The sequence below is a fragment of the Penicillium verhagenii genome (genome assembly GCF_028828195.1).
Source record: "Penicillium verhagenii strain IBT 33310 chromosome Unknown utg000003l_segment0_segment0, whole genome shotgun sequence".
NCBI classification, from domain to species: Eukaryota; Fungi; Ascomycota; class Eurotiomycetes; order Eurotiales; family Aspergillaceae; genus Penicillium; species Penicillium verhagenii.
In genome coordinates this window covers 157,297-184,926 of record NW_026643167.1, presented here as the reverse complement: position 1 = coordinate 184,926, position 27,630 = coordinate 157,297, and the positions used below count along the sequence as shown (strand labels likewise).

The 27,630-nt window shown below is 48.1% G+C and overlaps 8 protein-coding genes across 8 annotated transcripts; 3 read left to right on the top strand and 5 right to left on the bottom strand.

Annotated features, from left to right (window-relative positions):
* Positions 1 to 585: 585 nt before the first annotated feature.
* On the bottom strand, positions 586 to 3,209 carry N7466_001471 (uncharacterized protein; the record flags this gene model as incomplete). Its single annotated transcript, XM_057160869.1, has 7 exons — positions 586 to 735; positions 789 to 1,208; positions 1,256 to 1,572; positions 1,623 to 2,460; positions 2,511 to 2,629; positions 2,681 to 2,784; positions 2,845 to 3,209. The coding sequence occupies 7 exons, from the start codon at positions 3,207 to 3,209 to the stop codon at positions 586 to 588; spliced, it is 2,313 nt and encodes a 770-aa protein (XP_057024154.1).
* Positions 3,210 to 3,949: 740 nt separating this feature from the next.
* On the top strand, positions 3,950 to 4,444 carry N7466_001470 (uncharacterized protein; the record flags this gene model as incomplete). The annotated part of the gene is made up of 1 exon (XM_057160868.1): positions 3,950 to 4,444. The coding sequence occupies one exon, from the start codon at positions 3,950 to 3,952 to the stop codon at positions 4,442 to 4,444; it is 495 nt and encodes a 164-aa protein (XP_057024153.1).
* A 285-nt stretch (positions 4,445 to 4,729) lies between these two features.
* On the bottom strand, positions 4,730 to 5,783 carry N7466_001469 (uncharacterized protein; the record flags this gene model as incomplete). Its single annotated transcript, XM_057160867.1, has 2 exons — positions 4,730 to 5,654; positions 5,764 to 5,783. 2 exons carry the CDS (start codon positions 5,781 to 5,783, stop codon positions 4,730 to 4,732), a joined length of 945 nt encoding a protein of 314 aa, XP_057024152.1.
* Positions 5,784 to 9,531: 3,748 nt separating this feature from the next.
* N7466_001468 (uncharacterized protein) lies at positions 9,532 to 13,152 on the bottom strand (the record flags this gene model as incomplete). Its single annotated transcript, XM_057160866.1, has 7 exons — positions 9,532 to 11,494; positions 11,555 to 11,714; positions 11,767 to 11,995; positions 12,048 to 12,338; positions 12,393 to 12,452; positions 12,511 to 12,736; positions 12,797 to 13,152. 7 exons carry the CDS (start codon positions 13,150 to 13,152, stop codon positions 9,532 to 9,534), a joined length of 3,285 nt encoding a protein of 1,094 aa, XP_057024151.1.
* Positions 13,153 to 14,204: 1,052 nt separating this feature from the next.
* On the bottom strand, positions 14,205 to 15,188 carry N7466_001467 (uncharacterized protein; the record flags this gene model as incomplete). The annotated part of the gene is made up of 1 exon (XM_057160865.1): positions 14,205 to 15,188. One exon carries the CDS (start codon positions 15,186 to 15,188, stop codon positions 14,205 to 14,207), a length of 984 nt encoding a protein of 327 aa, XP_057024150.1.
* A 433-nt stretch (positions 15,189 to 15,621) lies between these two features.
* On the bottom strand, positions 15,622 to 17,244 carry N7466_001466 (uncharacterized protein; the record flags this gene model as incomplete). Its single annotated transcript, XM_057160864.1, has 1 exon — positions 15,622 to 17,244. One exon carries the CDS (start codon positions 17,242 to 17,244, stop codon positions 15,622 to 15,624), a length of 1,623 nt encoding a protein of 540 aa, XP_057024149.1.
* A 4,284-nt stretch (positions 17,245 to 21,528) lies between these two features.
* N7466_001465 (class III chitinase) lies at positions 21,529 to 22,396 on the top strand (the record flags this gene model as incomplete). Its single annotated transcript, XM_057160863.1, has 4 exons — positions 21,529 to 21,709; positions 21,770 to 21,783; positions 21,837 to 21,964; positions 22,018 to 22,396. 4 exons carry the CDS (start codon positions 21,529 to 21,531, stop codon positions 22,394 to 22,396), a joined length of 702 nt encoding a protein of 233 aa, XP_057024148.1.
* A 33-nt stretch (positions 22,397 to 22,429) lies between these two features.
* N7466_001464 (uncharacterized protein) lies at positions 22,430 to 23,182 on the top strand (the record flags this gene model as incomplete). Its single annotated transcript, XM_057160862.1, has 2 exons — positions 22,430 to 22,904; positions 22,932 to 23,182. The coding sequence occupies 2 exons, from the start codon at positions 22,430 to 22,432 to the stop codon at positions 23,180 to 23,182; spliced, it is 726 nt and encodes a 241-aa protein (XP_057024147.1).
* Between the last annotated feature and the right edge of the window lie 4,448 nt (positions 23,183 to 27,630).

Genomic DNA, 27,630 nt, shown 5'->3' with positions numbered 1-27,630 from the left:
ACGAGCGCCAGTACTGTAGTGCAATGAGGAGAGAGGGGAGGGCAAGAATGCTGCGTGGGCGGGCGAGTGTACTGTAATGGGCCAGGGAGGCAAAATGGTCGAATTTATCAGAGGTCCCAGGTGATTGGAGACCCTACCAGCCAACAGAATGCCGGTAGTCTGTGTGACGAGTGTCGCGGAGAGAGAGACTCACATCGCTCGCCCGAAATGTTCGCGGCGGATCGGCAACGCGCCTACTCACGACACACGTGATTTAGTCGGTCTCTCTGCAGACTATGAGACCGAGTTGGGTTGCTTTCAATCAAGATGACTTGCATTGCTTTGGTCATAAATTTATGGTATTTGAGCTACTAGTCTGAGGTAGTGTCTGATTCTACAAGCGTTAGTATCCGATTCTGGCTCTCGGACTTGACTTGAAGGTGTTGGCAAGAATGCAACCAAAATAAAAATTTAATTATGATACTCAGAATCCATATTGTGGACTATCGTGTACTAACCACAGATACCGAGATAAGCGCTCGATTGCCTGACTGCGCAACGACTTTGAAAATAAACAGATTATCCGCTTGGGTTTCCCTAGTGCGTTTAGACATACATCCCACCTGTCGGCCTTTCTCTGCCAAACTCCTTTGAAAATTTCTGATTCGATTCCGCGGCCAACTCCAAGTATTTGTAGCTCACGTGGCTGGCGTTCGCCTCAGCCAGAGCATGTGCAATTGCTGCGATGTTTTTAATCTAGTGCACGTCAGTTGGCAAGTGGCAGTTCACAGAAGCATTTTGGAACCCACTTCTCGTCCATTCAATTCTAAAGCCTCCAAACGTCGGAGATCACGCTCCTCGATCACGGCAGATCCTTGAATTGTTCGTGCCTTGGCCAGAAAAGTGGACCAAAGACCCCTTCGAAATTCCTTGCTCAAGCCTTCGTACTTGGTGATCAAATGGATCCGACTGAGGATTGCATCATCAAATTGAATTCCCCGATTCGAAGTCAAGAAAAGGATTCCTTGGTAATATTCCAACTTTCGCAGAAAAACGGTCACCAGGCGATTATGAGCATCGTGGTACGACGTTCGCTGCTCCATGAACGCATCTGCCTCATCCAAGAGGAGCACGGCTTTGAAGTGATTGGCAATCTTGAAGATAGTTTCAAGTTGTTGCTCAAGCGCATTGGAATCCCCGTGGTCGACAACGAGCTCGCCTGCGGATATCTGAGGAAGTCAGCGAGGTCACAATCAGTGCCATAATTGGCTCGTACCGAGTAAAGAGGCAGCTTGAAATATTCCGAGGTTGCTTCAACCGTGAATGTCTTTCCCACGCCGGGTGGGCCACTAGGATATGTTAGGGCGGACGAGCCAATATAGTGCATAAACAAGTTGCTGACATACTCCAGAAGGATGTTGAGTCCTTGACCTTTTCCGTCAATTACGTCGTCAAAGGGTACTGTCGGTATCAGACCCAAGCGGGTCTTTGCCATGGATAGAAGGAGTGTCTTGTTCTCTGGCGGAATTTGCAGGCAATCAAATGATTCAGGTGACCAGTTCACGTCTCTAAGAGCACTGACTGCGCACTCCACTGGAATCAATTAGCCAGTCCTCAAATCATTAAGCAACCTTTCAACATACAGAACATTTTCTCCTTGAAACTGAAACAACAAACTGTTGGACAGGCGATTAACAAATCGGCCTCGCTCAGCTTTTGTGCATCCACACCGTCCCCTCGCATTTTCTCCTTTTCTCGCTCACGGTCTTCCATGAACATTGCACCTAAGTCAAAGACGGTAATGCCGTCTTTTTCTTTCACCCCTATGTCGCGAAGAGACGGTCGGGAGTAGTTCGGCTGCATTTCATGGAAAAATGCGGCGTCCACTGCAACTCGACTGTCGATCTTGATTTTGATAGCTTTTCCCTTGTTCATAAAGAACGCGCTGCCTTTACAGTGCTGGATGTGCGAGCCAGCAAAATCTCGAAACTTTTGACCTCTCGCGATTAGGTCTTTCTGGACTTGCTCGGAACTCGGATGGTGGTGGAGAGGGTAAGCCTCAAGAGTCTCGATTGGCTTTGACCCTCGGAACTTTGGCACGCGCAGAAAGATTCCGGCCTCGCCGAATCTGCCGCCGTCATAGTCAATGAATCGGCATTCGAGATTGAACCACGTCTCATCATTTCGTGTTATCTCTTCCCCTGCGTCGAATATGACACATCGTGGCTCGTTTGTGCCAATGCATGTGGTATAAATATGGCAACCAGGCTTGAAAAGTACCCAGAGAAGGTCATACGTAATATGACCGTGCTGCAACATTGACTCAAGACGCTGCGAGATAGGAGCATATGCGTGCCTGAGGTGATAGATGAGCAGGTGAAGATGCTGCGCATGTGCCGATTGATGATCCAAATTGTTTTCTGTGTTCTCCGAAGATCTTTCGAGATCCGGGAGGAAATGGAAAAGGACGTTTTGCTCGATCTAAAATCAGGTCAGCGATCTTCTTGAAGGTAATACTATGTCTATATTACCGATGGCTTGTCCTCCATCAGGCTAATAGCTTTGATGTCGTGCAGCACCTCACGAAGTACGTCGCGCAGGCCTTCCGATTTGATGTCTATGTACGGCGTCACCTCCTCGGAAGTTCGGTCTGGTAATACTATTAGTACGGCTTCCATCATTTAGTAACGGCATTACATACCCACACGCTCACGGACAACGAATGCATATTTAGCATAGTCGTCCAGGCCACCGCTACTCTTATCCGGCTCGGCGATTTTGTATTTGCATGCTTCTTTGTCCCAACTGAAACCTTATCAGTCAATTTGTAAAAATGGAATGAGAAGGAGAATTGGGGGCTCATACGTTTCCATGACCATTTTGAATTCGGGTGTTGCGGTCCATTTTTCGAACGATTTGAAATCATCCGGGGTAGTACAGATCGGACTGTTGAGATCAAATACATCTGGTCTAGAAACGTTCTTTTGCTGCTCATTGCTTTCAGGAAAAGACTGAGTAGGCTTGGTCACCAATGAAGATTCTGCCGAATGACCTTCGGTGTGGCTGACCTTGGCCATCAACTGCTTCAGTCGAACTATGTCGAGACCTTGTGGGGACTGGTCCTGAGAGACAGGAGTGCTTGGAGGCTCTTGGTCCGTAAGATCGGGCAGCGCGTTCTCAAGAAACACACTCAAGAGATGCATCAGATCCTTAACGGTGGCATGAGGCATTTTTTACTCCTTCGTTGGACTATCAGGTGGCGTCGAGTTTTGGTGGCAGGAGGAAGTCTTCAGCACCGTTTGTGCAATTTGAACGACTGAGGAATATCGGCACTATATGGGAAGCTGGTACAGTATGAACTGACTAAGAGACAAGAATGCCAGTGATGAATTGAGAGGTCAGCAAAATCTTGAGTAACTGCTCCTTCTTATATATTTATTACTCTGGACTTGAATTTATCTTGATACAAAGATCGCTTTACTTATCAAGATGTTGCTTCCCTTTACGTATTCAGCATTTAGCTGCATACAGTGCACCGCATGGTGCATGCATGGTATACGAAGTAAAATGCTAATTTTAATTGGTAGATTCAGGTATCATTCAACTGGCGGTGTCGCATTTGCTTTGGGTCACTAAATAATGGGGTCGTACTAGCTCTGCATCGGAAGCACTAGCATACCGAAGTGGTAGACTGGGCGACCAATTGCAGTGATGATCACACAACTGCGTTCCCTGTAGGAGGGGATCACACAACTGTGTTCCCTGCAGGGGGGGATCACACAACTGTGTCCCCTGACGTACCTAAACGCTTAAACGGACAAGTCAGCGCGGGAATTCCCGCGGCCGAAGTGGGGTAAGGGTTTCACGGCTATGGAATAAATTATTTCTCCGGTCAGTTGCGACCAACCACTGCCCCGCAGCTGATCCGCAGCTGTTCGTATCATCGGCTTCAGGCACAGCCAGTCTCAGTATGGCATCAACCGCATTTTCGCTAGATATGGCAGGGAGGTCTCTCCTCGAGGAGGGGTTTTTTGATTTGAATGACTCAACAGTTGGCAACCGCGTCTTGGAGATGGAAAGACGGGGTTTCCCTTACCTCACCGAATATGGAATGGACTTTTGCAAGCAATTTGCCTTTGACGAAGTAAGCGAAATGACCCGTTTCTATAACTACCATCTTATCATCTCCAGCGAATCCGATCGATCCTCGAATCCTCCCTCGAACGGTGCAGCCTCGGACACTGGCTTAGATACGAAGAATTCCCTGGTCATGTCGAATGCTTCAGGAGGGGTGGGCCAAAAGCTGGTCGCCGTGTTCTCATGGTGCATCTGTGGGCCAAAGGATCGCGAGTGGAGTATTATGCCCGTTCACATCTTCACGATTTGCCGACTACGAGGGGGAGGAGGTCCTTATATGAAATATCCCAGTCTGAGCTGGATCATGTGGGCTCTCAGCCCGAGGTGAAGGATTTCCCGGATGGTGGCTTGTAAGTGGTAGCAATATATAACAGTCTCATGCTCTAACAGCTGCAGGGTGATTTTGGACGCTAGACTCGGTTTTCAGATCGAGCAAGGGTATGCCATTACGTTTCTTTTTGCTACGGATGAAGTGATCGCCAACTGGGCGAAAATGACTCTTCCATACTCAAAGGGGCTGGAAAATAAAGTCAGGGACCTAGAGATGCTCAGCGCAAACATTGGTCTTAACTTCACGTTTGAGGGTTCGGGTGGAAGCACAGAGAATTAGCTCTCATTGTTCTTGGTAGGCTGCAATTTCTGTGGTCATATCTACAATATCGTCTTGTGCCGCCCATCCGGTCGTCAATGCAGGGATACTGTTCATAATCTGAAGGATAGGAGCATCAAAATCCTGTAACAAGTCAAGACCTTGGTTTTGACCTTCTGCCGGGTTGAAGTATATTTCCTCCGCGAACATGCTCGGAGTGCTGCTAGGATTGATAGGGTCGGCCATGATGGCCAGCCGGGGTAATGTTATAGGCGACTGCGTCGGGTTTGGGGCTGCAGATAGTTCAATGCGAGCCGAATGGAGCTGGTGAAGACTATCACCCTCATTGATATAGCAAAAACTTTTGTCCAAAGCCGTCATACCAATCCTGTCGGTCTCAGCTCGAGCTCCCGAAATATCGAAGCCCAGATTTGCCACATCCCATTTCCGTTTCTTCCCCACGACAACTCTCGATGAATACTGGCTCATTGCGAGAGCTAGTTGTTTGTCGGATTTTTCGCGTAGTTCATCGGATGTTTTCCTGATGAAGGTCCATTTTCTTTCGCATGTTCCATTATGTTTAGCAGCATGTCTAACGAACTCGCTCACGAGCCGGAAAACTTTGAAGCAGCACACGCACACTTCCTCACATGTGACATCTGTATGAAAATTAATAGCAAGCAGTGTATCGGAGAAGATAGCACTTGCGCTGTTGAAAATGCCGCCGGAGCCCCTGCATTTTCGGAAATGGTTTTGCTCGGTTACAGGATGGACAGAAATGCCCTTTGGGAGCTCCAGTCTTCCTTGTTGTGTCAATAGGATTTTCGGCGTCCCTTTCGTCATCGCTTTCGCCTTGATCGTTGTCGCTTCTGTCTCGACAGTCATCGCTGTTTGCCCTCGAATGGGTTTGGCACCGCTCGAGTTCAGCTTGCAGGCGCTGTTCGCGAAACTAGAAGAGGTCAGCTGAGTGGTATCACTTATCTAAGTCACTGACCCGGTATTCTTCGAGATGCTCGCTTAGATTAATTTCCGTTTCAAAGAAGGCTGAGCAAGCACACTGTGGTTGTGTGTTTGACATTGTTGAGGATGGGGGCGAGGTGTTCAGTCTATGTTAAATGAAGACACAGGTCCACCCGTCTTTTCTCATGGCTGGGGGAAGGTCAGGGGAAAGATCGATTAGTCATAGTTTGAAAAATGTAGTTAGTTAATTGGTTGTAAGTGCGGACCGAGGAATCGGCCGCAATCTAATAAATAACGAGCCAGGTCGCCGCGGTCGGGCAGCGAGATCATCGGCTTTTCGCCCAGAGGAAAACTGACGGCATGTTCCTCTCTTGCTCTGATAAACCACGCAGATCACCGAAAATACACCTCCCTGCCTACTAGTCACCTCGACGAGAACGAAGATGGCCCCATGTGAAACCTGCGGAGGCGACAAGTTCGTGAAAGGCATTGCATGTCCAACTTGCAGTGGCAAGAATTGAAGATCAGCAGGTGAGCAATATTCAAGCCGAAATACTTCATCCTTGCTACTGTACTACTGAACCCTGGGAGCCTTTAGTTAACCTGGCCTTGTGTTTGACTGCAGCTGCCGTGCGGATTGATGCAAAGTCACCTCCCACAAGCACACAGTTTTGATCACATGATCGGAATACCTGTCTTTTACCCGAAACCAAGGACGTCGGGATGGTTGCGTTGAACAACAACACTTCACCCCGCATAGCCGACTTTTTTTTTGAATCATTTCTTGACAAAATTTTTATGCGTGATTTTGAAGGAAAAGAAGGATATCTGAAGTCAAGGTACGTAAACTACTTAACACTTAGAATGTGCGTTCTAATTCCAAAGTTAGTCAGGTTTCCCATCCGCCTTTTTTGAAGATGTTTCGTGCTGTTGTTGGTGGACGAGGTCTTGCTGTTTTTTTTTTTTTCAGTTCTTCAGGATGAATTTTCTGACGGGCCCACTTGGCTCTGAACTGTTGCCCAAATCCCAAGAGTATTTCGCAACCGTACCGTCGCTATGCGCAGCCTTACGCAAGCTTGCGTCTTGTTGAGTAGGAATGCAACAAAATACAATTATCCGAATCTGACTACATCTTTCGATTATCTTTGCCTCATGACTAGTGAAAGTATCCTTGACTAACTAGGTTTGTCCTCGCAGGGTCATAATGTGATAGAGGTTTTGGGGATGGAGTGGCAATGAGCCTGAGTTCATAAGTTGATCGTGAAGCCAGGACGGAAAGAAAAGCATATTTAATGGCTTCCTAGCTAGGTAGCCGGCCGGCTATTGAGAATATGGCCCCGGGATCAAGGCCAGTTGTTCCAGGATATGGTTCAAGAGCCCCAGGAGCAAACTAGCCCCCAGGGCCATTAGTTGGATTCCCAGTTTCGGTTCAATGATTCGCGGGAACACTGATTGAGATCCTAGGACCAGTTGTCGCTTGACCCGTTCGGGACAGAAGCCTGCACGTGAAACCAGTGTCCGCCACAAGGACCCCTTACCTACATCCCCGAAACTGGAAGTCTGGCCTTGGGATCTTGAGCGGACGTTCCAGGAACATAATAGCTCCCAGGACCGGTCAAGATGGTCCTAAATCCGGCCTTGCGATTAATGGGATCACTTTCCAGACGTCTGAGACTAGTTCTGCGTGTTTTCCAAGTTTTCGTGCTGTCTTTCACGCTGAATCTTGCCTTTCGTTATCAATGCCATCTCGTCGTTTGGAATTATAAATTCATCGTCCTTCCTCCCTACCCTTGCCCATCACGAAAATCACTATTGAAGTATTTTGGAAGCTGAAATGAATGCATCGTAAAACGAGTGTCACGAATCTAGACGGCAAAGAAATCTTTGGCCTACTGACTTGATCAGAGAAGACATTCGAAATTCAATGCGCATTCTTCCCTAGTGAGCCGCACTGCGAGTACCTAGCATTGTGTACGCATCTCAAACTATGAAGTTAGCCGGAATGAAGAATTTCTTGGCGATATGAAAGGGATCTGCGACCGACTGAGAGCTGTGAAAATAGCCATCAAAGGAGATGATCGTGGCAGAGGGGGGAGAAGACTGGGCGGGCGCCTCATTGATCCCCATCCGGATCAGAATATTGTAATGAGATCTGACATCTCAGTTGGTCCTCTCCCCTGCTCTCTATCACTGACTACCTGCAGCCTCATACGAACTCACGATATCGTGGTCATTACCCAATTGGTCTCCGGTGTGGAACGGAGCCGTTCTTGGACTGGCGACGCAACCCACGTGCCAAATAAGGTTTAAGGTACCGGCCGATCATTTCGATTTTGCCGTCCCACTCTCCGACTCTCATCGTAGTAATTCACCCTACTAAGAACGATTGCCTTGGCCATTGGTAAGTTCCCGATCAGGAGGGCAAACGGCCAATTGACCACTGCGGATATGGAAAAATATATTCTTGCCTTTTCCCTTGAAGTCGACGCTTGAGCAGGGCAAACGGAGGATCTGCGAGTACCCTTCCAGAATTTCGCTAATTGGGCTGGTCCGGCCACTCAAGTCAATTCTGACCCAGGGGCCCTGCTCCTCCCAAACTTGCGCGGCCATGCAACCGCGGACCCGTTTAGGTTCCTGTTTCGAGCAATTTTGATTGGTTGGGTCCCTGGTGAGTAATCAAGGGGATTTGCCTGATGCGGAGAAGCCTCAGAGTTCCACGGGTCGGTCCCACCGTGCCTGGCAAATCAGATGCCAGTCTGTGGTTCTGGAAGGCATCGATCACTTTCCAGAATCCTCATGTGGCGCAAGACCCGCTGCAGATGTAACACCCCGGGACCACGAGCATGGTAACTTCTTTTAGTAAATGATCGAACAGAAAATCTTCGCATGGGGCTGATCAAGAGCCTCAGCCGGACTTACGAGTTGGTTCTGTCGACAAAAGACGGTTGCAATTTTACTAGTGCGCCCGAGGAATATTCAGCACCCCCATATACCTGACGATCGTAAGGCTCTCAACGACGTTACTAAGCTCAACCCCCTAACGTAATTCACGGCCGTCCCGCGCACCCGGTCGAGCCGCGCACCCTCAAACACATAGTAACCCCCATCCCGGTGACATGAAATGCCCTGTGTGGTGAAACGCCCGACATGTACCTGCACATTCGAGCGCCGTGACTCCCAATATACGTAATGAATATTACCTGAGAGCAGCAGAAACAATGATTGATTCATTTCTTATTCGATAACTCTCTTCAAACCAATATAATGTAGTGTTAGCGTGGTGGATTACAGAACGACGCGCACTTCTAGAAAATCCGCTGTTTACTACTATGACGCCGAAATCATCCACAAAACCTACTGAGATAAAAGGTAAAGACAACATGGCATCAATTTGTCTAACTAGTCTCCTATATTACCTTTATACATCATTAAAATTATGTTACTTGGAAATATTCCAATTTTGGTGGAGTTCTTGGCAGTAGAAAGGTACATAAAACAAAAATACCGGTAGCGCGAATACATGGGAATGAAACAATCATGTAACTTCATGTATGAAAAATACTAGCGGCACTGGAAGGAACAGCGCCACGACCCTGCCCGCAAGTAGGAGAGGGCCTGTTTTAAGGAAACATAACTTTGTCTGGTAAAGGTGCCTCGGGACCACATGAAACTATGAGGGTATACATTGCTGCAGGAGAAGCCACAAACGATGGGTATTATATGTTCGTGTATGCTGCCTCAACACGGAAATGCCATCGATACAGGTCGGGGGTTACGAAGCCGCTGCAAATTTGCAAAGGTTACCTTACCTTGAGACAGTGTAGCTGATTTGCCGATGGGGCCAAAGAATTTCGCGTCTCAAGATCTCAGTCGAGGTCACAGTCATGTCTCTCTCGCAGTGATCGATGATGCCTTTGCGACAATTGAAGCAACGGATGAGGAGTGGGGAATATGTTCTTAGGCAGGATCCCTTGCTGCATGAGGGTGCTAGAACTTACAGTCTCTAAGGATAGGTCTTTCAATTCCCGTGGACGGAGGGCTTCCGCCTCTTCATATTTCCCTTGGCTGGAGAGCACACTGCCAAGGTTGCTGACGCTGGTGAGCGTGTCGGGATGCTCGCGTCCAAGCACCTTCTCTCGTGCTTCCAGCGCCCGTCGATGCATCGCTTCTGCCTCTTCATATTTCCCTTGCCTGGAGAACACTAAGCCAAGATTACTGACACTGGTGAGCGTGTCGGGATGCTCGTGTCCAAGCACCTTCTCTTTTGCTTCCAACGCCTGTCGATGCATCGCTTCCGCCTCTTCATATTTCCCTTGCCTGGAGAGCACGAAGCCAAGGTGACTGACACTGCTGAGCGTGTAAGGATGCTCGCGTCCAAGCACCCTCTCATACCCTTCCAATGCCCGTCGATCCATCGCTTCCGCCTCTTCATATTTCCCTTGCCTGGAGAACACGTGGCCAAGGTGACTGACACTGCTGAGCGTGTCAGGATGCTCGCGTCCAAGCACCTTCTCATACCCTTCCAATGCCCGTCGATGCAACCCTTCCGCCTCTTTATATTTCCCTTGGCTGGAGAACACGTGGCCAAGGTTATTCACACTGGTGAGCGTGTTAGGATGCTCGCGTCCAAGCACCTTCTCTCTTGCTTCCAACGCCCGTCGATGCATCGCTTCCGCCTCTTCATAAACTCCTTGAAGATCTAGAAACCATCCACAATTAGATAAGAGGGTGGCCGTATGCAATAGATCCTCTTCATGCTGATTAGATGTAGACTTCGTCACCTCTTTTGCATGCGGAAGTAGCCTTTGGCATTCATTCCAGCTTTCGTACTCTCCATCGGGGAACATCTCTGCCATGATCGCTCGCGACTTCTCTTGCCACCGTGCCAGCACGAGGTGGATCGACAGCCACGTCCGGACCGATAACTGGACCAGTCGGTGCATATCAAACGACCCTGTTTCATACTCAACCCGAATAAGAGAATAACTGACCAACGGCGCTACTGCATCTTCAAATTGGAGCCCATCACCATCCCCACGGACGAGGCCTTCTGGGATGCCCTGTCGATCAAACATACTCATTAACGCAAGCAAATCCGTTGCCGCCGGCCGCTCCTGGCGGATTTGCTCAAAAGATAGCTGCCATGTCGTAATGACCGCATACCGGATACTGGAGTCCCGCCGAAGGTCTTTGGCGTCCTCATGCTGAAGAAGATGGGTCTGGTTTGACTCGCTCTCGCGGAACAACTGAAGGTACCGGGAAACCGTAACCCGAGGTGATCGATTTGCAACATAAGACCCCGCCTGGGTGATTGCCAGCGGAATGTATTCCAGTGCCTGGACCAGTGCCTTCTCGTCCTCTCCAGACTCTCCAGATTGGGTGAACGGGATCCTTGACCGTAACAGGGCGAGGGACTCCTCTTCGTTCATTGGCTGAATTGTGATCACATGACCGTCGCTCCCCACCAGATTCCGCGCCGCAAGACCATTTCGCGATGTGATCAGGATGGATCCATGGGCGGCATCGGGCAGAAACTTCACCAGTGGCCCTCGCTCATTGGATCCAGTATCACTAAAGAAGATACCATCGTCATCTGCATTATCCAGCACCATCAGCCACCGCCCGTTGCGTGCATCACACAACCACTGGAACACGAGCTGGAGGATGTTGGTCTTTGGGTCGTCCCGTCCCGGAATCTCTGCGACCGCAGCAATCTGCTGGTAGCCCTGTTCTAACCGTGATGCATTGCTGGCGTGGATCCAAAAAACCCACATGTCTGCTATGGATTCTCGCACGCGATAGGAATATTCGATAGCCGTCTGCGTTTTTCTGACGGCAGCGCGATCAGTCAGTCATTATTCAATATGCTTTCTGATGGCGACCGCTCACCCGACGCCAGCCAACCCCACCAGTGCCACCCGCTTATGAGCCTGGCCGACCACCTTGTGTCTTTCCTTGATCGCACTGAGGATATTTTCACGGCCCACAAACATTGGGTCCTTCTTGAAAGGCACTGTGGAGCACGGATGGGCCTTCGATCGCGTCTGCGCTGAACACAGTTCCCATTAGCTCCTAACATCACCCTGGCGCAATTCACTCACTGAACCGCGCCGCCACCACTGCTGGCGCGTCCTTTGCGAACTGCTGTAGCTTATCGAGCGTCGTTCGATATCCAGCCGCGTTGCGCGCGTCGAATTTGACCAGCATCGAGTGATCGGCATGTAGCGGCACCTTGTCCTCTACATGATCGGGGAGCTGGAGAAGAGCCGAGTTTGCGCCCACTATCGTCATAAAATCCCCAGTGCGTTTCCATCGTCCGCTTTCCGAGTCCTATACGATGATCAGTATGGCATAGTCTGTTCAGTCAAAGATCAACACGTACCAATACCAACCGTCTTGTCTGCTCCGTCTCGTAGAAACTGACCACCTTACGGTCCCGGATCAGATTCTTGAAGTCGGTCAGTTGATGGATTAGTAGGTCCGAGTTACTAGAGATCTGTTGTAGTAGTTGCTCTCGCGGGTGGCTCTTATCGCCACCCATCATCTGCTGGATGTCGTCCATCACTAATCCTTTATGTGGGATAGCAAAGAGGATCATGCTGTATGTGGCTGGATATAGCGACGTGATCGCCGGGTGGTCTTCATCCCTCGTCTGGATGGCCTTCACCAGGCACTAGTTGATGTTAGTATACTATGTATGATAATTCGGATCACATGGTAGTCCTACGTGAGCCAAGATAATGCCTCCAAAACTGTGTGCGATGAATATCAGAGGTCTCTGCTGGAGCTAGTTACAGAGTCAGCCCGAACTTACTACCAATGGGCAATTCATATAGCAACCCTACCTCCTTCGTGTTTCGAACTTTCTTGATCTCCTCCATCAGCTCCCGCCCGTAGTCGAGGATCGTATCGACGCCGTGGCTGGACAGCTTCGAGTTATACCCGTAGATCATGGTGCGGCACTGCGGAAGATCCTTCGACAGGAAGTCACGGAGCCACATCCGACCGAGATTTCCTCTGCCCTGCCACGATCCGTATGCATGTCCATCTAACCCGGCGATGGCGATGATGCTGTGTTGCGTTAACTGTCACTATTGATCTTTTGGATATAGGTAAAGACACAGTCCCTACTCCGCAAACACTGGCTCCTGATCGTCTGTCGCATAGAGCTGAGTGAATCCAAAGAAGTGGCTTTCAAAGTTGATGTCATCATCGCCCATCTCGATCTGCCAGTCTTCAAGCGGGTCGACTCTCAGCTCACGAAGGAACTGGGGCACTTCACCACGGAACTGCACCAGGGCCACCCTTTGTGTGTCAGTTTCATAGCACGAAGGCAATATTGTGATCTCAGCCTTCAGGTGCGATAACTCGTCATCTGCCAAGTTGTCGGTGATGGCCTCTTGTAACGCGGCCGCGAGATCCCCATCAGGCAGTTCCCTCAAGAGGCCTGTCACCCGGAAGACGTGCGACTTTCTCTGAGTAGCCATCGTGATATATAGTTACTCACGCTTGGTGATATCTGGGTGATGAGATGAGAGGAGACTGGGCGTTCCCTGTTGAGATGGCCAGCTCAGCTTGCCAGTGCGGCTGAATCAAACAACACGTGCGGGGTCAAGCATGCATCTCGCATCATTTCGTAAATACTGCTGTATACCAAATGCAACTTGGTTTCAAATCATTTCTTAATGCCGAGAGTATCCAGACCAAGCACAGTATCAGTCGGTTCCTATCGAAAACCAAACTTCCTAAAAAAGCTAATTACCATGACCTTCGCACTACAGTAAGTTACTTAATCGCTTGTGACAGTTTCATACCCCTTGCTCTGACATCACGTGCCGTCATGTGGAACTACACTTGCCTCGGTCTGGCTTAGTGCTAGCCGCTTTAGACTTAGTGGCTTGTGAGACGATGGTGGTCCGTGTGACCAAAGCGAAATGAAAACATGGCCCGTCCTGGGGGATCGCGTTGACCCCGAACTACACGTGACCAACGCCCCATGCAAGGCAGCAGATGCACCAAAATCGACCGTTTTACTTGCATTTCTCGTCAACCAGGTGAGAATCCTGATAAATGGTGGAATTCCCCCCAGCTAAATTAATGCGCCTGTTGCTCGGCCGTTGACGGTCAAGTATCACATTTGCTTTTCCTGCTCTTTTGCCCATCGAATTCTGCTCAGAACTGTCTGATTACTTTTGCCTAAGTGACCATGTTCTACACTAAACGGGCATTTTTGGGCAAATTATTCGTTGACCATCGCCATTCTCGATAGACTAGATGCGCAGCAATGATTTGAGCCTGCAAATACTGTACATCAACGGTCTTCAAGAATCCATGAGTGAAGTTGATCAACAGTCTTCAGCTATCCGTTTGAAGCATCATATGGTGATTCAATTCTGTTTTGTCTCCTCACAAGTCGTGTGGCTAAGTCTGCAACCAGAGAAAGCCATACAAAAATCGCCCTTACGTCGCTGTATAGAATAATCTGAGTGCCAATCTAGAAAACTTGATCGAATGTTCTGGATTATTCCTAAATTCCTACCTACACATGGCCTTGTAATCTTCGCTGTGGATCCTTTTCCCAATGTAGCCGATGGGCTATCGCAAACCTCCATTCCCTAATCACTTTGAAAAAGAAGAGAAGCACCACCATCAGCAAGAGAATACCGGTCGCACATTCGATTAGAGTGCTGAACCAGTAGCAACTTGCAGATAATAGATAACTCGAATATCTCTTATCGGAATCGGAGGCGGCGAGGCTGACTTGCATACAGTTCAGAAGGATTGAGAAAAATGCAAATGCAGATATAACCGGCCCTTGAATTCGAGCGAAGTACGCTCGATACTGATGGTTCACTCGTTGATAATGGCCTTCTCCCAAGAGGAATGGCGCGTAATAGTTCAGTCGAGTCAATCGGATCTCTCCGTAATGATATCGTCCTGATACTTCGTTATCCGTGATGTCGTTGAAACAGGCAGTGATCCGGCAGAACTGAGACCAGGTCACATCTTCAGGAACCAGGCAAAGAGCTGGATCTTGTGCGACTCGTAGATCGGATTCATATTGGATCAGGTAGAAATAAGTTCGCAGATACCCGAGTGCGGCCATTCGGAGCTTCGCCGCCGGACCATGTTTAGACTGGTCGCTCATGAACGTATCCCAGAATACGTAGGATGTCATGTATCGAGGAAGGGGTTTGAGAAATATTCGGTCATCGATCCAGACGAGATGTAGCCGAGGATCCTCAGTAACGATAATCTGTCGGCCCTTCACTCGCTGTCGATGCAACGGAGAGATGTTGCTGCTATCCTGCTTCGACATCCACCAGAGTTTGCCCGATATCGACTCGAGGTCCTCTGACCAGATCTCCTGAAGGATGAACTCAAGCAAGCTCTTCTTGTCGCTCAATTTGATTCGAGGATAACCCGGCAAATAATCAAGCGATGCATCGAGATCACTATTAAGCTGATCGTCTTTGTGGAAGGGACATGGCGATGCAGGGGTTTCTCCATGCGTTGACATCATCTTGACTGCTGGGTTTAGAGTTTATAAAATCGTGCAATGATGCTGACTGCTGAGAAATGAATTAAGAAGTAGGTTTTTCTTAATACAAATCATCGCTAAAAGGTGGGGTTTACGCACAGCCCGTGAGAGTATTCGGAAGCTTAGCCTCGCGGGAACGCGACGCTGCCCAACCCGACCCTACAAGCGATATCCACGAACAAATACATTTAGATAGTCATCGAGAGGTTTTGAAATAAATTACGATTACGTCTTTATTGACGATAAAACTATGTGTCTATACGGTAGGTAACGGCATCTTGAGGTATCACCAGGAGATAATGCTGTGCGGGTAGGGACAAATATATAATATCCAACAGTCGACAGTGAGAAACATTAAACCACTTCTGGCGATGAACCGATACGAAGACAGATGATTCTAGCATGCTGAACGATTCTAGAAATCCAGAACTAAGCAATAATCACTCATATTCCATGCTTGAATCTCCTGCTCCGCCTTGCGCTTCTCCTCCGATTTGGAAAGCAGCTTGCCCCCAGCTTTCGACCTCCTTTTCCGCGTGGCTTGTTCCGTCTCCATCATGTCGCGTTTCTTCTGCGCCTCAACGATATCCTCGTAGCTCATCACTTTTGCATGTCCTACAATCGTCAAGCCGCTGGATTGTCGACAGGTCTTTTCATTATTCTGCTCAAATAGGATCCGGTTCTCCTCCAGCAACAAGGCGCGCTCCGCAAAGACCTTTTCGGCCGCGCGGCTCAGTGTCTGCAGACGATCTTTGCACACACTGTCTAGACCCTGGGTGTCTTGCTCTACCTCGCTGCGAAGCAAGGCGAAATGATCCGAGGTGTTTGGAGTGTGACGGAGATTAGAGGACACGGTCGGATGGTCCGCAGGGATCGTGGTCTGGACCTCGGGCCTGAACGCCTGACACTCTCGGAGGACGCGAGACGGATCGAATGGAAAGAGGCCGCTTCGCGACCAGGCCGATCGTATATTGCGGGGTGTAAATGCCTCCTTTCGAGCGCGATCGTAAAGATAGGTGAAGTGTGGCTTGCCGATGGTACTCACCCCAGCACGGCATGTCTGCTCAACCTGTGTCCGGTATGCCGTTTTCAGAGGACCGAAGACACCCACATCGCACGGCTGCAGTTTGTGAGACGTATGAGAAGGGAGACGACACAGGATAATACGATTAGCAAAGCAGAATTTCATAATCTCTAGAGACTCATGGGTGCCGAAACCATCGCAGATTAAGACTCGTGGCTGATCGCCCGCTCGGTCTCGAGTCTGCGGGTCGAACACATGTTCCATCCAGTATAGACTGATTTCGGTGTTCGTATAGCCTGTTTTGGAGCAGGCAAAATGCCATCCGGGGGTAGGGTGAGTGGTCCACGAGCTACGATGGGTGGCTGCTGGCCAGATAATGAGCGGGTGCAGGAACCGACCATCGGCGGAGATACATTCGATCGCCGTGACCAGCGTCCGCTTCACTGTGGTCCCTCGATGCTTTCTCAAATCGTCTTTGTTGACGAGTACCTTGAGAGAGTTGAGAACGCTGAGAAGAACTCCCGTCTCGTCCATATTATACACATTCTCGGGGAGAATGGCCGGCTCAGCTAGCTCTCGGCCAATAATGTCAAACCAGTGTCGGATTTTGTCTTCAATGTGCCGGCCATCTCGCTTCCAATCGATCGCTCGCAGCCGTCGCGCTTTCAACTGCGGGTGTCGTCGGTAAAACCCCTGCGGCCAATTCTTTCCCGGCAGTCGGATCTCGAGGCCGGGGTCGGTGATCTGGAAGTTTGAGGATCGTTGGCGCACGATGATCAGGGCGAGCGACCGTAGGAACTTGACTGGAAGCGGATAGCCGTTATCTGCTAAGCGCAACACATATTCTACCAGCGCTTGCTCCTCTTGTGGGGTGAGGTACTGCTGATTGGCGGCTTTGTCATCAAGGGAAGGCTTGTTATTGGCCCGGCGCCACAGGGTGGACGCGGGGATCCCGGCCAATCTCGACCGAATTGCGTATGATATCCGCGCAGGATTTTGATGAGCTGGGGACATCGAGACCATTTTTTAGTAGTGTATCCTGTAAGCCATTCACTACTTGAAAGAAAGCTCATTAAACCGTCAAGGGCATAGGGAAAACTCTCCTCGACTGGCTCTTAAGTGAGGTCAATTTGGAAGCAAATGTCACCAGTCAGACTTGGCCCCGAATTCGATCAGAATTTGAGGTTTGAAACTACTGAATCTCTAATCGCGGGTTCACATCCTTTTAGATACAGTGACTATCGTTTATCTATTGAGTGCCAACCGTAGTCAATCAATTTATGCACTGCTTTGACTGCTGATCTATTGCCCGTAGTCCAAGATCATGCAGTGTTTGACATTCATCATAAATTCCCCAAGTTTGTCGATATCGGTGATGCTGTATCCAGATTTTTCCCAAGGATCGCGGTTTTCAGCGTTCAACAATCAAAAGGAATTTGAGCACTATTATTCAAGCATAGTTGACGTCGCATACAGTAATGATGAAAACAAAACTTGAGTGGCTCTTGATACAAACAGCCTCTAAACGATAGTAGACGCGAAAAAGCTAACTAGCGAGCGCTCGAACGTCAATATTCGCAACAACCTCCGCTTGTTCGGTCATGTCCGAGCTCCGTCCACGCGCGTCCGCCGACGAAGAACCGTTACGCCACCGATGATACAGACATTGTGCGAACACCTTATCGAGAAGCCGGGACTATTTGTGGATGAGATGATCCTGTTCATATGGGATGAGTTTCATACATGGGTGACAAGTTCCAGTCTGAAAAGGGCTCTGGTTTCGGTCGGCTAGTCGAAAAAGGTGGCTTGACAAAAAGCCAAAGAACAGAATGCCGACTTACGAGATTTTTACATTCATACTCTATCAGATTTCAAATCATACTATCTAATTTATGTAGATGAATCTGGTTGTGATAAACGTATTGGGTTCAGGCGCACTGGCTGGTCTCCTGTGGGGTTGACGCCATTGCAGATATCAAAATTCCATCACGACCAGAGATACCAGATCCTGCCTGCGTATGCGCAGGACGGCGTTGTCCTGTCTCGTGTATTTCAAGGCTCGACTGATGCAGCTGTGTTCGAAGACTTCATTGAGCAGCTCCTCAAGCACTGCGGACGGTGGCCTGAACCAAAATCCGTCATTGTCATGGACAATGCATCGTTCCATCATTCTGACCGACTAAAGGAGACATATGCCGCGGCCGGAGTAAAACTAATATATTTGCCTCCTTACTCACCAGACCTGAATCCCATCGAGGAGTTCTTGTCTGAATTGAAAGCATACATCAGGCGCCACTGATCAAAATACGAGCAGAGTCCGGAGCAAGGGCTTCAAATCTTTCTTGAGAAATGTATTGAAGCTGTGGGGTCACGCGAACAAAGTGCAATTGGGCATTTCCAACATGCTGGCGTTGTCATTAAAGACTGCGCCTGAGGTATGCTCAACTTCGTAAATGATACTAGGCCTGACCATCTACCAGAAGATGAGGGTTATTTTGTTGAGCAAATGTATTTTATTTTGCTTTTTGGGAGGGGGTAGTATCTGTATATTAAAACTCAATTAGAAGCAATGAAACGCCAAACCTTGATTAAAATCTATTAATAACGATCACGATCTGTTCCGAACTTACCTATTAAATCCTGACATCCTGTACCCATTTCATAATATCACCCACAAACCAACGTGTAATACCTATTGCCACCCCTTTCTCGACAAAAAAGTTCGGATTCCCATCCTCATGCACCTGCTCTAGGTCCAGACTATTGACCAGTGTGACATCACAAGCTAGCTGAAATTGAGCTTTTAGCCCTTCGTCGACGACATTTATTTCTTGCCAGGCGCTATATTCCTTCACAGCCACATCGCGTGGTCCATCGATTGTGATTAATTCTTTTTGTTGGCTCTGCTGGGAAGGTACGGTCAATACTATAATGGAGCTATCCGCTGGGGGCAGTAGTGAGGGGTGCCCTCCACCAAGTGAATATTAATCGGCGGACAGCTCCCGAGAGCAAGTGACTTATTGATCTTGGGCTATGAGTGTTCCAGTCTTTGTTGCTCCTCCATGTACAAATCTTGACGGATTACCTCTAGAACATTATCTTGGCCCTCTAAATCACCACCACCTTCAACAAAGGCAATTAGGCGCTTCAAATGATGCGTTCTTAATTGGTAGTGCTTCTTCCCATGAGGATCCTGCTAGTAGTGGGGCCCTAGGTGGTAAGATGGAGAAGGACACCGTATCAGACTGTAGACAGCTCGCCACACTGACTGTTACCCAGACACATGTTCTTCGGCATCAAGTTGCGCATCCCGCTCGTTAAGCATTCTTGTGGTGACGGATGACTTACCTTGTTTCTCGCCCCTTTAAGCCGCGCTTCTGCCATAACTATCGTCCTTAATATAGTTAAAGATGATCGTGACCCTAAGTTCCTTGCCTCGAACATAAAGCTTACCCTATCCAAGTAATAATTCTTCTACTATAGTCCAATTAATATCAAGAAATTTGTACCATGTTTTTACATTCTTATGCTTATGCTCGTTAACCGACACAACCACAGAAGTACCATCTGACCTGACCCTCCGGCTCCGTGGTACTCTATCATGAACAACAGTGTCTAATTTATCCTTCAAGACTAAAGACTAATAAGCACTAGGAGTCAGGGCCACATCCTTTATTGTATCCTCCCACCTGAACCGGTTGTTCACCTTGACTTTCCACTCGATTGTATATCGGATGAACCCTGATGGGAGGTCATCGTCCGGTCTGCTTGCTTCCCACTCACAGAGTTGAAGAAGTTTGGCTATTCCTTGCTGCGGGATACTCGGGGATACGGGGTCGGTCTGGGCTTCGCCCTGCGAATCATCCTGGGGGTGGCGATCCGGAGAAGGGCTAAATGCATAACAAGAGGGTGGGGTATCGTTGTCATATCCATCTGTGGGGGCGTATTGCGAATCCTGGTCCGAGAGCTCGGGCGGCTGGGCTTGAGAGTCATTATGGTACGATGGCCAGTCGTTGATCATGGCGAACAGTCTCTGATTTAGTCAACGTTAGCACATTTCAATGTCCAGGTTCAACCGGTAATAGAATCGGTCAGGAATGCAAGTTTGACTAAAGAAGATAACGCGGACGTGAAAAATGCACCTCACCAGTTCTCTTCTCTCTCTTCTTTTTTTTCAATCTGCTTCTGTCTTTCCCCATCCGCCAGATTTTACCTGACGTAGAGGAGTTGACTGATCGTGGAATGGAAGTTGCAGGGATGGGCAGACCACCGACTACATTGTTTGCTTCGTTTGCAAGGGGTGTTCTGGAACTTCTAGTCTTGTACCACAAACCAAAGCAAGGCCGTACAACGGGATACAATGCCTATTTTTATCCGTATAGTTAACAGTGTCATGAAATACAAAAAATTACCGGGTCAGGGGTAGTCTAACTACAATAGGTATAATGTCATGCAAGATAAAGTTCAAAAACTTTTTGAAAGAGAAAACCCAAGTGAAGCTGATTTCGAGCGGCCCTGTAATCATTGGCGCTTGATGTAGTTATTGTCAGCCACACATGAAAGCAAAGCCATGACTTTCCCATACTGCACTATGGTACGCAACTTAGTATAAATGCTGTATCAATAAGAGTTATTCGCGAATTGATTCTGACGCTCAGTTTGGTCTCCGTAGTCAATAATTTAAGAGCCTCAATTTGAGGCCCTTAATCACTAATCGGCATTTGATGGCCGATCATGTCACAAGTAGGGCCCCGAAAGGAATAGTTAATATGTACTCATGAATCTTGCGAATATGAATAATGTTGAGTAGTGATATTTCATGTTCATGATTTTTCGTGATATAGTTACTAGCGAAATCTGCTTCCTTCCTAAGGTCTGTTTTTTCTCGGGACCCACTGCCCAGGCCTTAGCGCGGATCTTTCGTTGATCGCCCTAAACTAAATCGAGGGCAATTGGAATACACCTTATGTGCCTACTGTAACTCTCGCCCTAATTTTCCATCTAGTTATTTCTTTCAATGCTAGGCGATAAACGCTGATGGCCACAATTCTAGGAAGGGGACATTTAACGACAGCCCTCAAATTAGCGCGGTCCAGTAAGTAAAATCTCCGCGCTAGGGCAATGGCAGTGGTCGAAAGAAAAGCAGTCTTGGGGGAGGAAGCAGATTGCGCTAGTGACTGTAAATGGACTGATATCAATTGTGTTCAAGCAATTGGTCAATTTCCGCTTGTCACCATTATTCAAAACTTCCTTGGAACCAAATAAGATATAATAATAGCCTGATAGCCCTGAATCCAAATGACCTCCATGTATCCACTACGTACTGCTGCTGCCCTGACGGCCTTTTTCACCTTGCAAGGCGTTTATGCCGCGCTTGATGTGTCAAGCTCCTCTAATATCGCTATTTATTGGGGTCAGAACTCTTACGGAGACTCATCTGGAAGTCTGGCGCAGCAAAATCTCGCATATTATTGTAAAAGTAGGCAATTTGGTGGTTCGAAGGGGTTCGCTGAGCTATTGAACTAACCGCGGCATGTAGATTCGGGCATTGACGTGTGCTAATTAACATCCCCCTTTCGATGTTAAATGCTGATAACATGATTCAGGTAATTCAACTCGCATTCTTGGATGTTGTAAATGGAGAAGGCGGTGCCCCCGAGATTAACTTTGCCAATTCGGGGGATTCCTGCACTGCTTTTGCGGGAACTGCTCTTCTAGAGTGCCCCACGATCGGGTAAGTACCCCAGACATCACAATTTTAGCCCCGCGGTCTAATATGAAGAGAAGCGAGGATATTGTGACATGTCAGTCCCTTGGGAAGACCATCCTACTTTCGATCGGCGGTGCGACCTACAGCGAGGGGGGGTTCACAAGCGAAGATGCCGCGGTCGCGGCCGCCAAAATGATCTGGAAAACCTTCGGACCTGTGAGCACCGATACGTCGATCCACCGCCCCTTTGGAAGAGCCGTGGTTGACGGGTTTGACTTTGACTTTGAGTCGACCGTGACGCACATGCCATCTTTTGGCAACGAGCTGCGTCGCTTGTTTACCCAAGACACTTCCAAAACCTACTACCTTACCGCCGCACCACAATGCGTTTATCCCGATGCTGCCGACAGCCCGATGCTAGACGGCGCCGTTTACTTTGATGCCATCTGGGTTTAATTCTACAACAATGACTGCGGCATCAATCATTTCATGACTAACTCTACGAAACAAACACTTTTCAACTTTGCCAGCTGGAACACTTGGGCGACTACTATTTCTCAAAACAAAGATGTAAAAGTCTTGCTTGGGATACCCGGTGGCAGTACCGCGGCTGGCACGGGATTCGAATCGGCGTCCACTGTCGCTTTGATTGTCGATTATATTGTCAGCAAGGGATACAAAAGCTTTGGTGGCGTTATGTTCTGGGATGCCAGCGAAGTTTACGCAAATTGTGGAATCTTGACCAGCATTGCATCTTATTTACCATCTCCCTCTACCTCCATTCAGCAGAGCACTAGTACCAATGCCAACAAGATTAGCATCACGACAAAGCCTAGCAGCCTATCCCCAGGGGCACAAATAAATGTATCGAGCAACTCAAAGTCGAAGAGCACGGGTACTTTCAGCCCGGCGAGGAAGGCCTCGAGATCGACATCGACAAGCCTGAGTTCTACCACGCTGATCAGTATGCCCAGATTTTTAACTGTAACAGAGAGAAGCACAAAAGCGATATACGCTACGATAAGTGCCGCCACTACCGCTTCAATACTATCCACTTGCCCAGTCGTAGGAGAGACGTGTGCTACTTCCGGTACCTACAGGTGTAATGGGAGCAGCTTTGGCATCTGCGCCAACGGAGTATGGATCATCGAGACATGCGAATCGGGTCTGATCTGCGTGCAGGATGGGCCTTCTGTATACTGTGATTATAAGAACGATCATCCCGACACCACGTGCACGTAAACGAGGTTTTTTAGTGAAATTAATGGATTCGTTGATCATGTCAATGTTTTCACTTCTGCCCTGGCCAATCAAATATTTTGTTTATGTCAGGACGGTACAGCAGATTTTGAAAACATATTATCCTTGAACACATTTTAGCGCCCAGAAGGTCACCTGATAGTAAGACTGAGAATAGACTCCGTCTGCGTTGAGACCTTCCCTCTATCCCAAAAACCAAAGCAGTATCTATGTGGAATATTAGCTATGAATTCTTCTTCTATATCGTTCGGTGAAGGTAATCGGGGCTATCAGGTGGGAATCAACTATGGATCGATCCAATTGCCGCCGGGTGAGTTTCGCAAGGGCCTGGAGATGCGACCATGTTCTAATCGCCGCTTCCTGGCCTAGAGCGACCCGAAACCCCACCGACTCCTCTCTCGACCGTCCCGTTCCGTCGCGACCCAGACTTTGTAAGTCGCGACATACTGCTTGAGCAGATACATGAAAAGATATCAATCCCAGGGTCCAGCATAGCTCTTGTGGGCATCGGCGGTGTCGGGTCAGTGCAAAGAAGTTAGCGGGTGGGCTGGGCTAGTGCTGACATATCGAAAGGAAATCCCAACTTGGTATCGAATACTCCTACCGAGTCCGATCCGAATCGCCGGCGACATGGGTTTTCTGGGTCTATGCAAGTAACGCGGCCCGGTTCGAGCAAAGTTTTCGGGATATCGCCGACCGGGCCAAAATTATCGGACGTCACGATCCCACAGTCAACATATACCAGCTAGTCGAAAGCTGGCTCCAGAATGACAAGAGTCGAAAGTGGTTATTGATTCTTGATAACATTGATGATGATGGGTTCCTTCGTCAGCCCTCGGCAATGTGTCAGGAGACTCTAACGGTCGGGCAAACCAATGCCTCCAAAAAGCCACTATTAGAATTTCTACCCCGAAGCACGAACGGATCAATAATTATCACAAGTCGGAGCCAAGAGGTGGCGTTGAAAATTGTCGATCACCTGGATATCATTAAAGTCGAGCCAATGAATAAGGCCGAGGCGCTAGAACTTCTCCAACGAAAGCTCAGACTACCAGCAGAAACCCCTGATATGGCGAATTTGCTAGAAGAACTGGAGTTTATGCCACTGGCAATCATACAGGCGGCCGGTTATATCGTCCATCGAGCACCTCGCTGTTCAGTATCGCAGTACCTAGAAATGTTCCAGAAGAGCGACCGCAACGCGACAAAGCTTCTTGATTATGAGGCAGGTCATCTCTATCGGGATTGGGAAGCGAAGAATTCGATTCTGGTAACATGGCAAATATCCTTCGACCACGTTCGACGCATGAAACCGTCAGCCGCTGATTTGCTCTCTCTTATGAGCTTTTTTGACCGACAGGGAGTCTCAGAGAATCTTCTCCGAGTTCAAGGCGAGATACGAAACGACGACTCCAGCTCGGAGATTATGTTGGAGTATAGTGACGAGAGAACAGATAGCGCATCTGCTTCAGAGACGGGTCATGATTTTGGGGATCAAAGACCATCTGCCACTAATCTGCTCTCTCTCATGAGTTTTTCTGACCGGCAGGGAGAGTCCGGGGATCTTCTCCGTGTTCAAGGGGAGATAGAAAACGACGAAACAAGCTCGGAGAAGTTTGCGTTGGAGTGCAGTGACGAGGATACAGATAGCCCGTGTGAATCCGAGACGAATCATGATTTTGAGGATGATATCACTGTGCTCAGAGACTTTTCATTTGTTTCTATCAATAAAGACAGCACAGAATTCACGATGCATCGGCTAGTGCAACTGACTGTACATGTGTGGCTGAAAGCTAATAGCCAGCTAGAGCGATGGAAGGAGCAATTTATCATGGTCCTGTGGCAAAGGTTTCCGACAGGTGAATATGAAAACTGGGCACGGTGCCAGTCGCTCTTTCCACACGTGAAGTCAGCCATGTCACAACGACCAAAATCACAAGAATCTCTAGTGCAATGGGCTACGCTGCTTTACAGAGGGGCATGGTATGCGCAGGAAAGCGGCAATTTTGTGGAATCACGAGATATGGCATCTAAATCGCGAAAGCCAAGAGCATTGATCTTTGGCTCGGAGGGTGAACAGACTCTCAAAAGCACTGCGATGTTAGCGGGCGCATACCGCCTGGAGGGGGGATGGGAAGAGGCGGAGCAGCTCTTCGTGCAGGTCATGCAGACGAGCAAGACGAAGCTCGGCGCCGACCATCCTGACACGCTGACGAGTATGGCCAATCTGGCGTCGACGTATAGGAGCCAGGGCCGGTGGGAAGAGGCGGAGCAGCTCTTTTTACAGGTCATGGAGACTCGCAAGACGAAGCTGGGGGCCGACCATCCTGTCAAGCTAGGTAGCATGAATAACCTAGCTTATACCCCTTGGTCAACACGTCAACAGAAAGCCGCTCTACTACTGATGGCCGAATGCGCTCGACTTTGCGAGCAAAAACTAGGCCCTGATCATCCGCACACCATGTCTTCCAACTATACTTTGAACAAACGGCGTACGAAGGCTTATTCCACCTCTTCATCTTCCCAGCTCACTAAAACGCCCAATGAAACAAAAGAAAACCACATCCTAGCCAGTCCGGAATCATCAAAGCGAGCTTCCAAACCTGGCGGACATCATAGGCGCAAAATCTTCTCACGCCTCTTCAGTAAAAATCAGGACTCTTCCCTCCTCAAATGTTATGGAACGGAACTTGTTTTGACGGCAGTGAAAGAATGGAAATCAAAAATTTATGTCGTCGCAACTATGCACAGATATAACACCAGCATTTAAGATTCCATCATATTCACTAAAACACTTAGCTTCTGGATACATTTAGTATAGTAGTATTCAAGAAGCAACTCGTATCTAATAAATTCAATAACTGTCAGATTGCAAGAGCTTGTCGGCAACAGCCCTTGGTTTGTATGGAACTCTCTAAAATTTCATTAGGCTAGACTGGTAACTTAAGGGCCCGTATTACGTTCGATGTTCCTTACCATACGCCAAGACTGTTCAAAACAAGGCTTGTTCTGCAGCCTAGGCGGTTTCACTACCGTCTTGGCGGTGGGGCTTGAGATAGTTTCTCTGTGTAAAACATGGAAGCCAATTTCGAATATTGCTGTAAGGGAGGTAGCTAAGAGGCTAAGGCTGACCTCTTATTTCAAAAATATTCTTTTGATATTTTTATGTTTAGACCTCGGCTCAACCGCCGGGCGTTAGTTAATGAATTGTTTGTTTGTTTGTTGCAACACGAAGATCTGACGGGGATATGGAACGATATCTCAATGCACCACGCCGATTTACATGACCGGAACTACCAACAGCGCCGATAACAGTTTACCATTTGAGATGGGGGGTAAGCACATTTGTTTAACCTAAAATAAGCGCTGTCGCTATATTGAGTACAACATAAATGAAGATATTTAGACAAGTTTTTACAAGAGGCGATACGATACGGCCTGGGTGTACTCTAAAAAGTCAGTGTTAGCATACAATCTTGAGGGCTCTCATAAGCATTTGTCTCATTCTCAATTGAATAGGAAAAATCTAATGAACATCAATTTTCAACATTGATCAAAGTAGACCTAAGAGTAAACATATCTCACTAGCCTGAATCATGTTTTGTCAGATTCAAATGACTTATTCGTTCTGAGTATTTTTCCAGGGCTTGTTAGAATAGTAAGACAATCGTTATGTCGAGGGTCGTAAGTACTGATGGGCTTTCGATAGCGGATTGTGTTGAATGCAATCCTTGAGTAGGCCCCAATCAAAAGAGAATTTAATGATCTTTGTTGATTTTAAAGATAGCTTCAGCACGAGCCTTGGCAGCAGGGCTCAAAAAAAGGAAGATATCTCTTGGGTGTCGGATCATCTCGCTACCGATTGTAGTGCTATTTTTACCTCAAATCTCCGTGGCAGGGCCCGCAAGTTTGGTAAATAGAAGCTGTGATTTTCAAATCCACAGTATATATAAAGTTCTCTGGATGGGACAGATTGAAGTTATTTCCATTATTTCATTTTGCGAACGGGAGCAGGCAGTTGCAATTATAATTCATCAGAGTGCTTATTTTCTTTCACAAGAAGCTTAAGACTCATAATGTTTGCAGAACATGGCTCCTTGGCCAAGCAGCTCGACTATACTAAGCTCGATAATACCCTCTTTTCCAGTGCATGTATCATGCTTTTCTTGTGCATCATATCGAATTGACTGACAGTCGCAGGGGTCGACCGACCGTTAAAAATACGGAGTCAATCAGCACCAGTGATTTCAATACGAACGAACGTTTGAGAGGACTGCAAGATTACAATAGCAAAACACTGCACGATTACCAATATGCTGCCAGCTCAACACCAGCACATCTTGATGCTCAACCTTCTTTGTCTTCCCAATTTACTTACATCAAAGAAACATCAATTTTGTCTCAGACAATGAATTCGGACAATGGAGCAC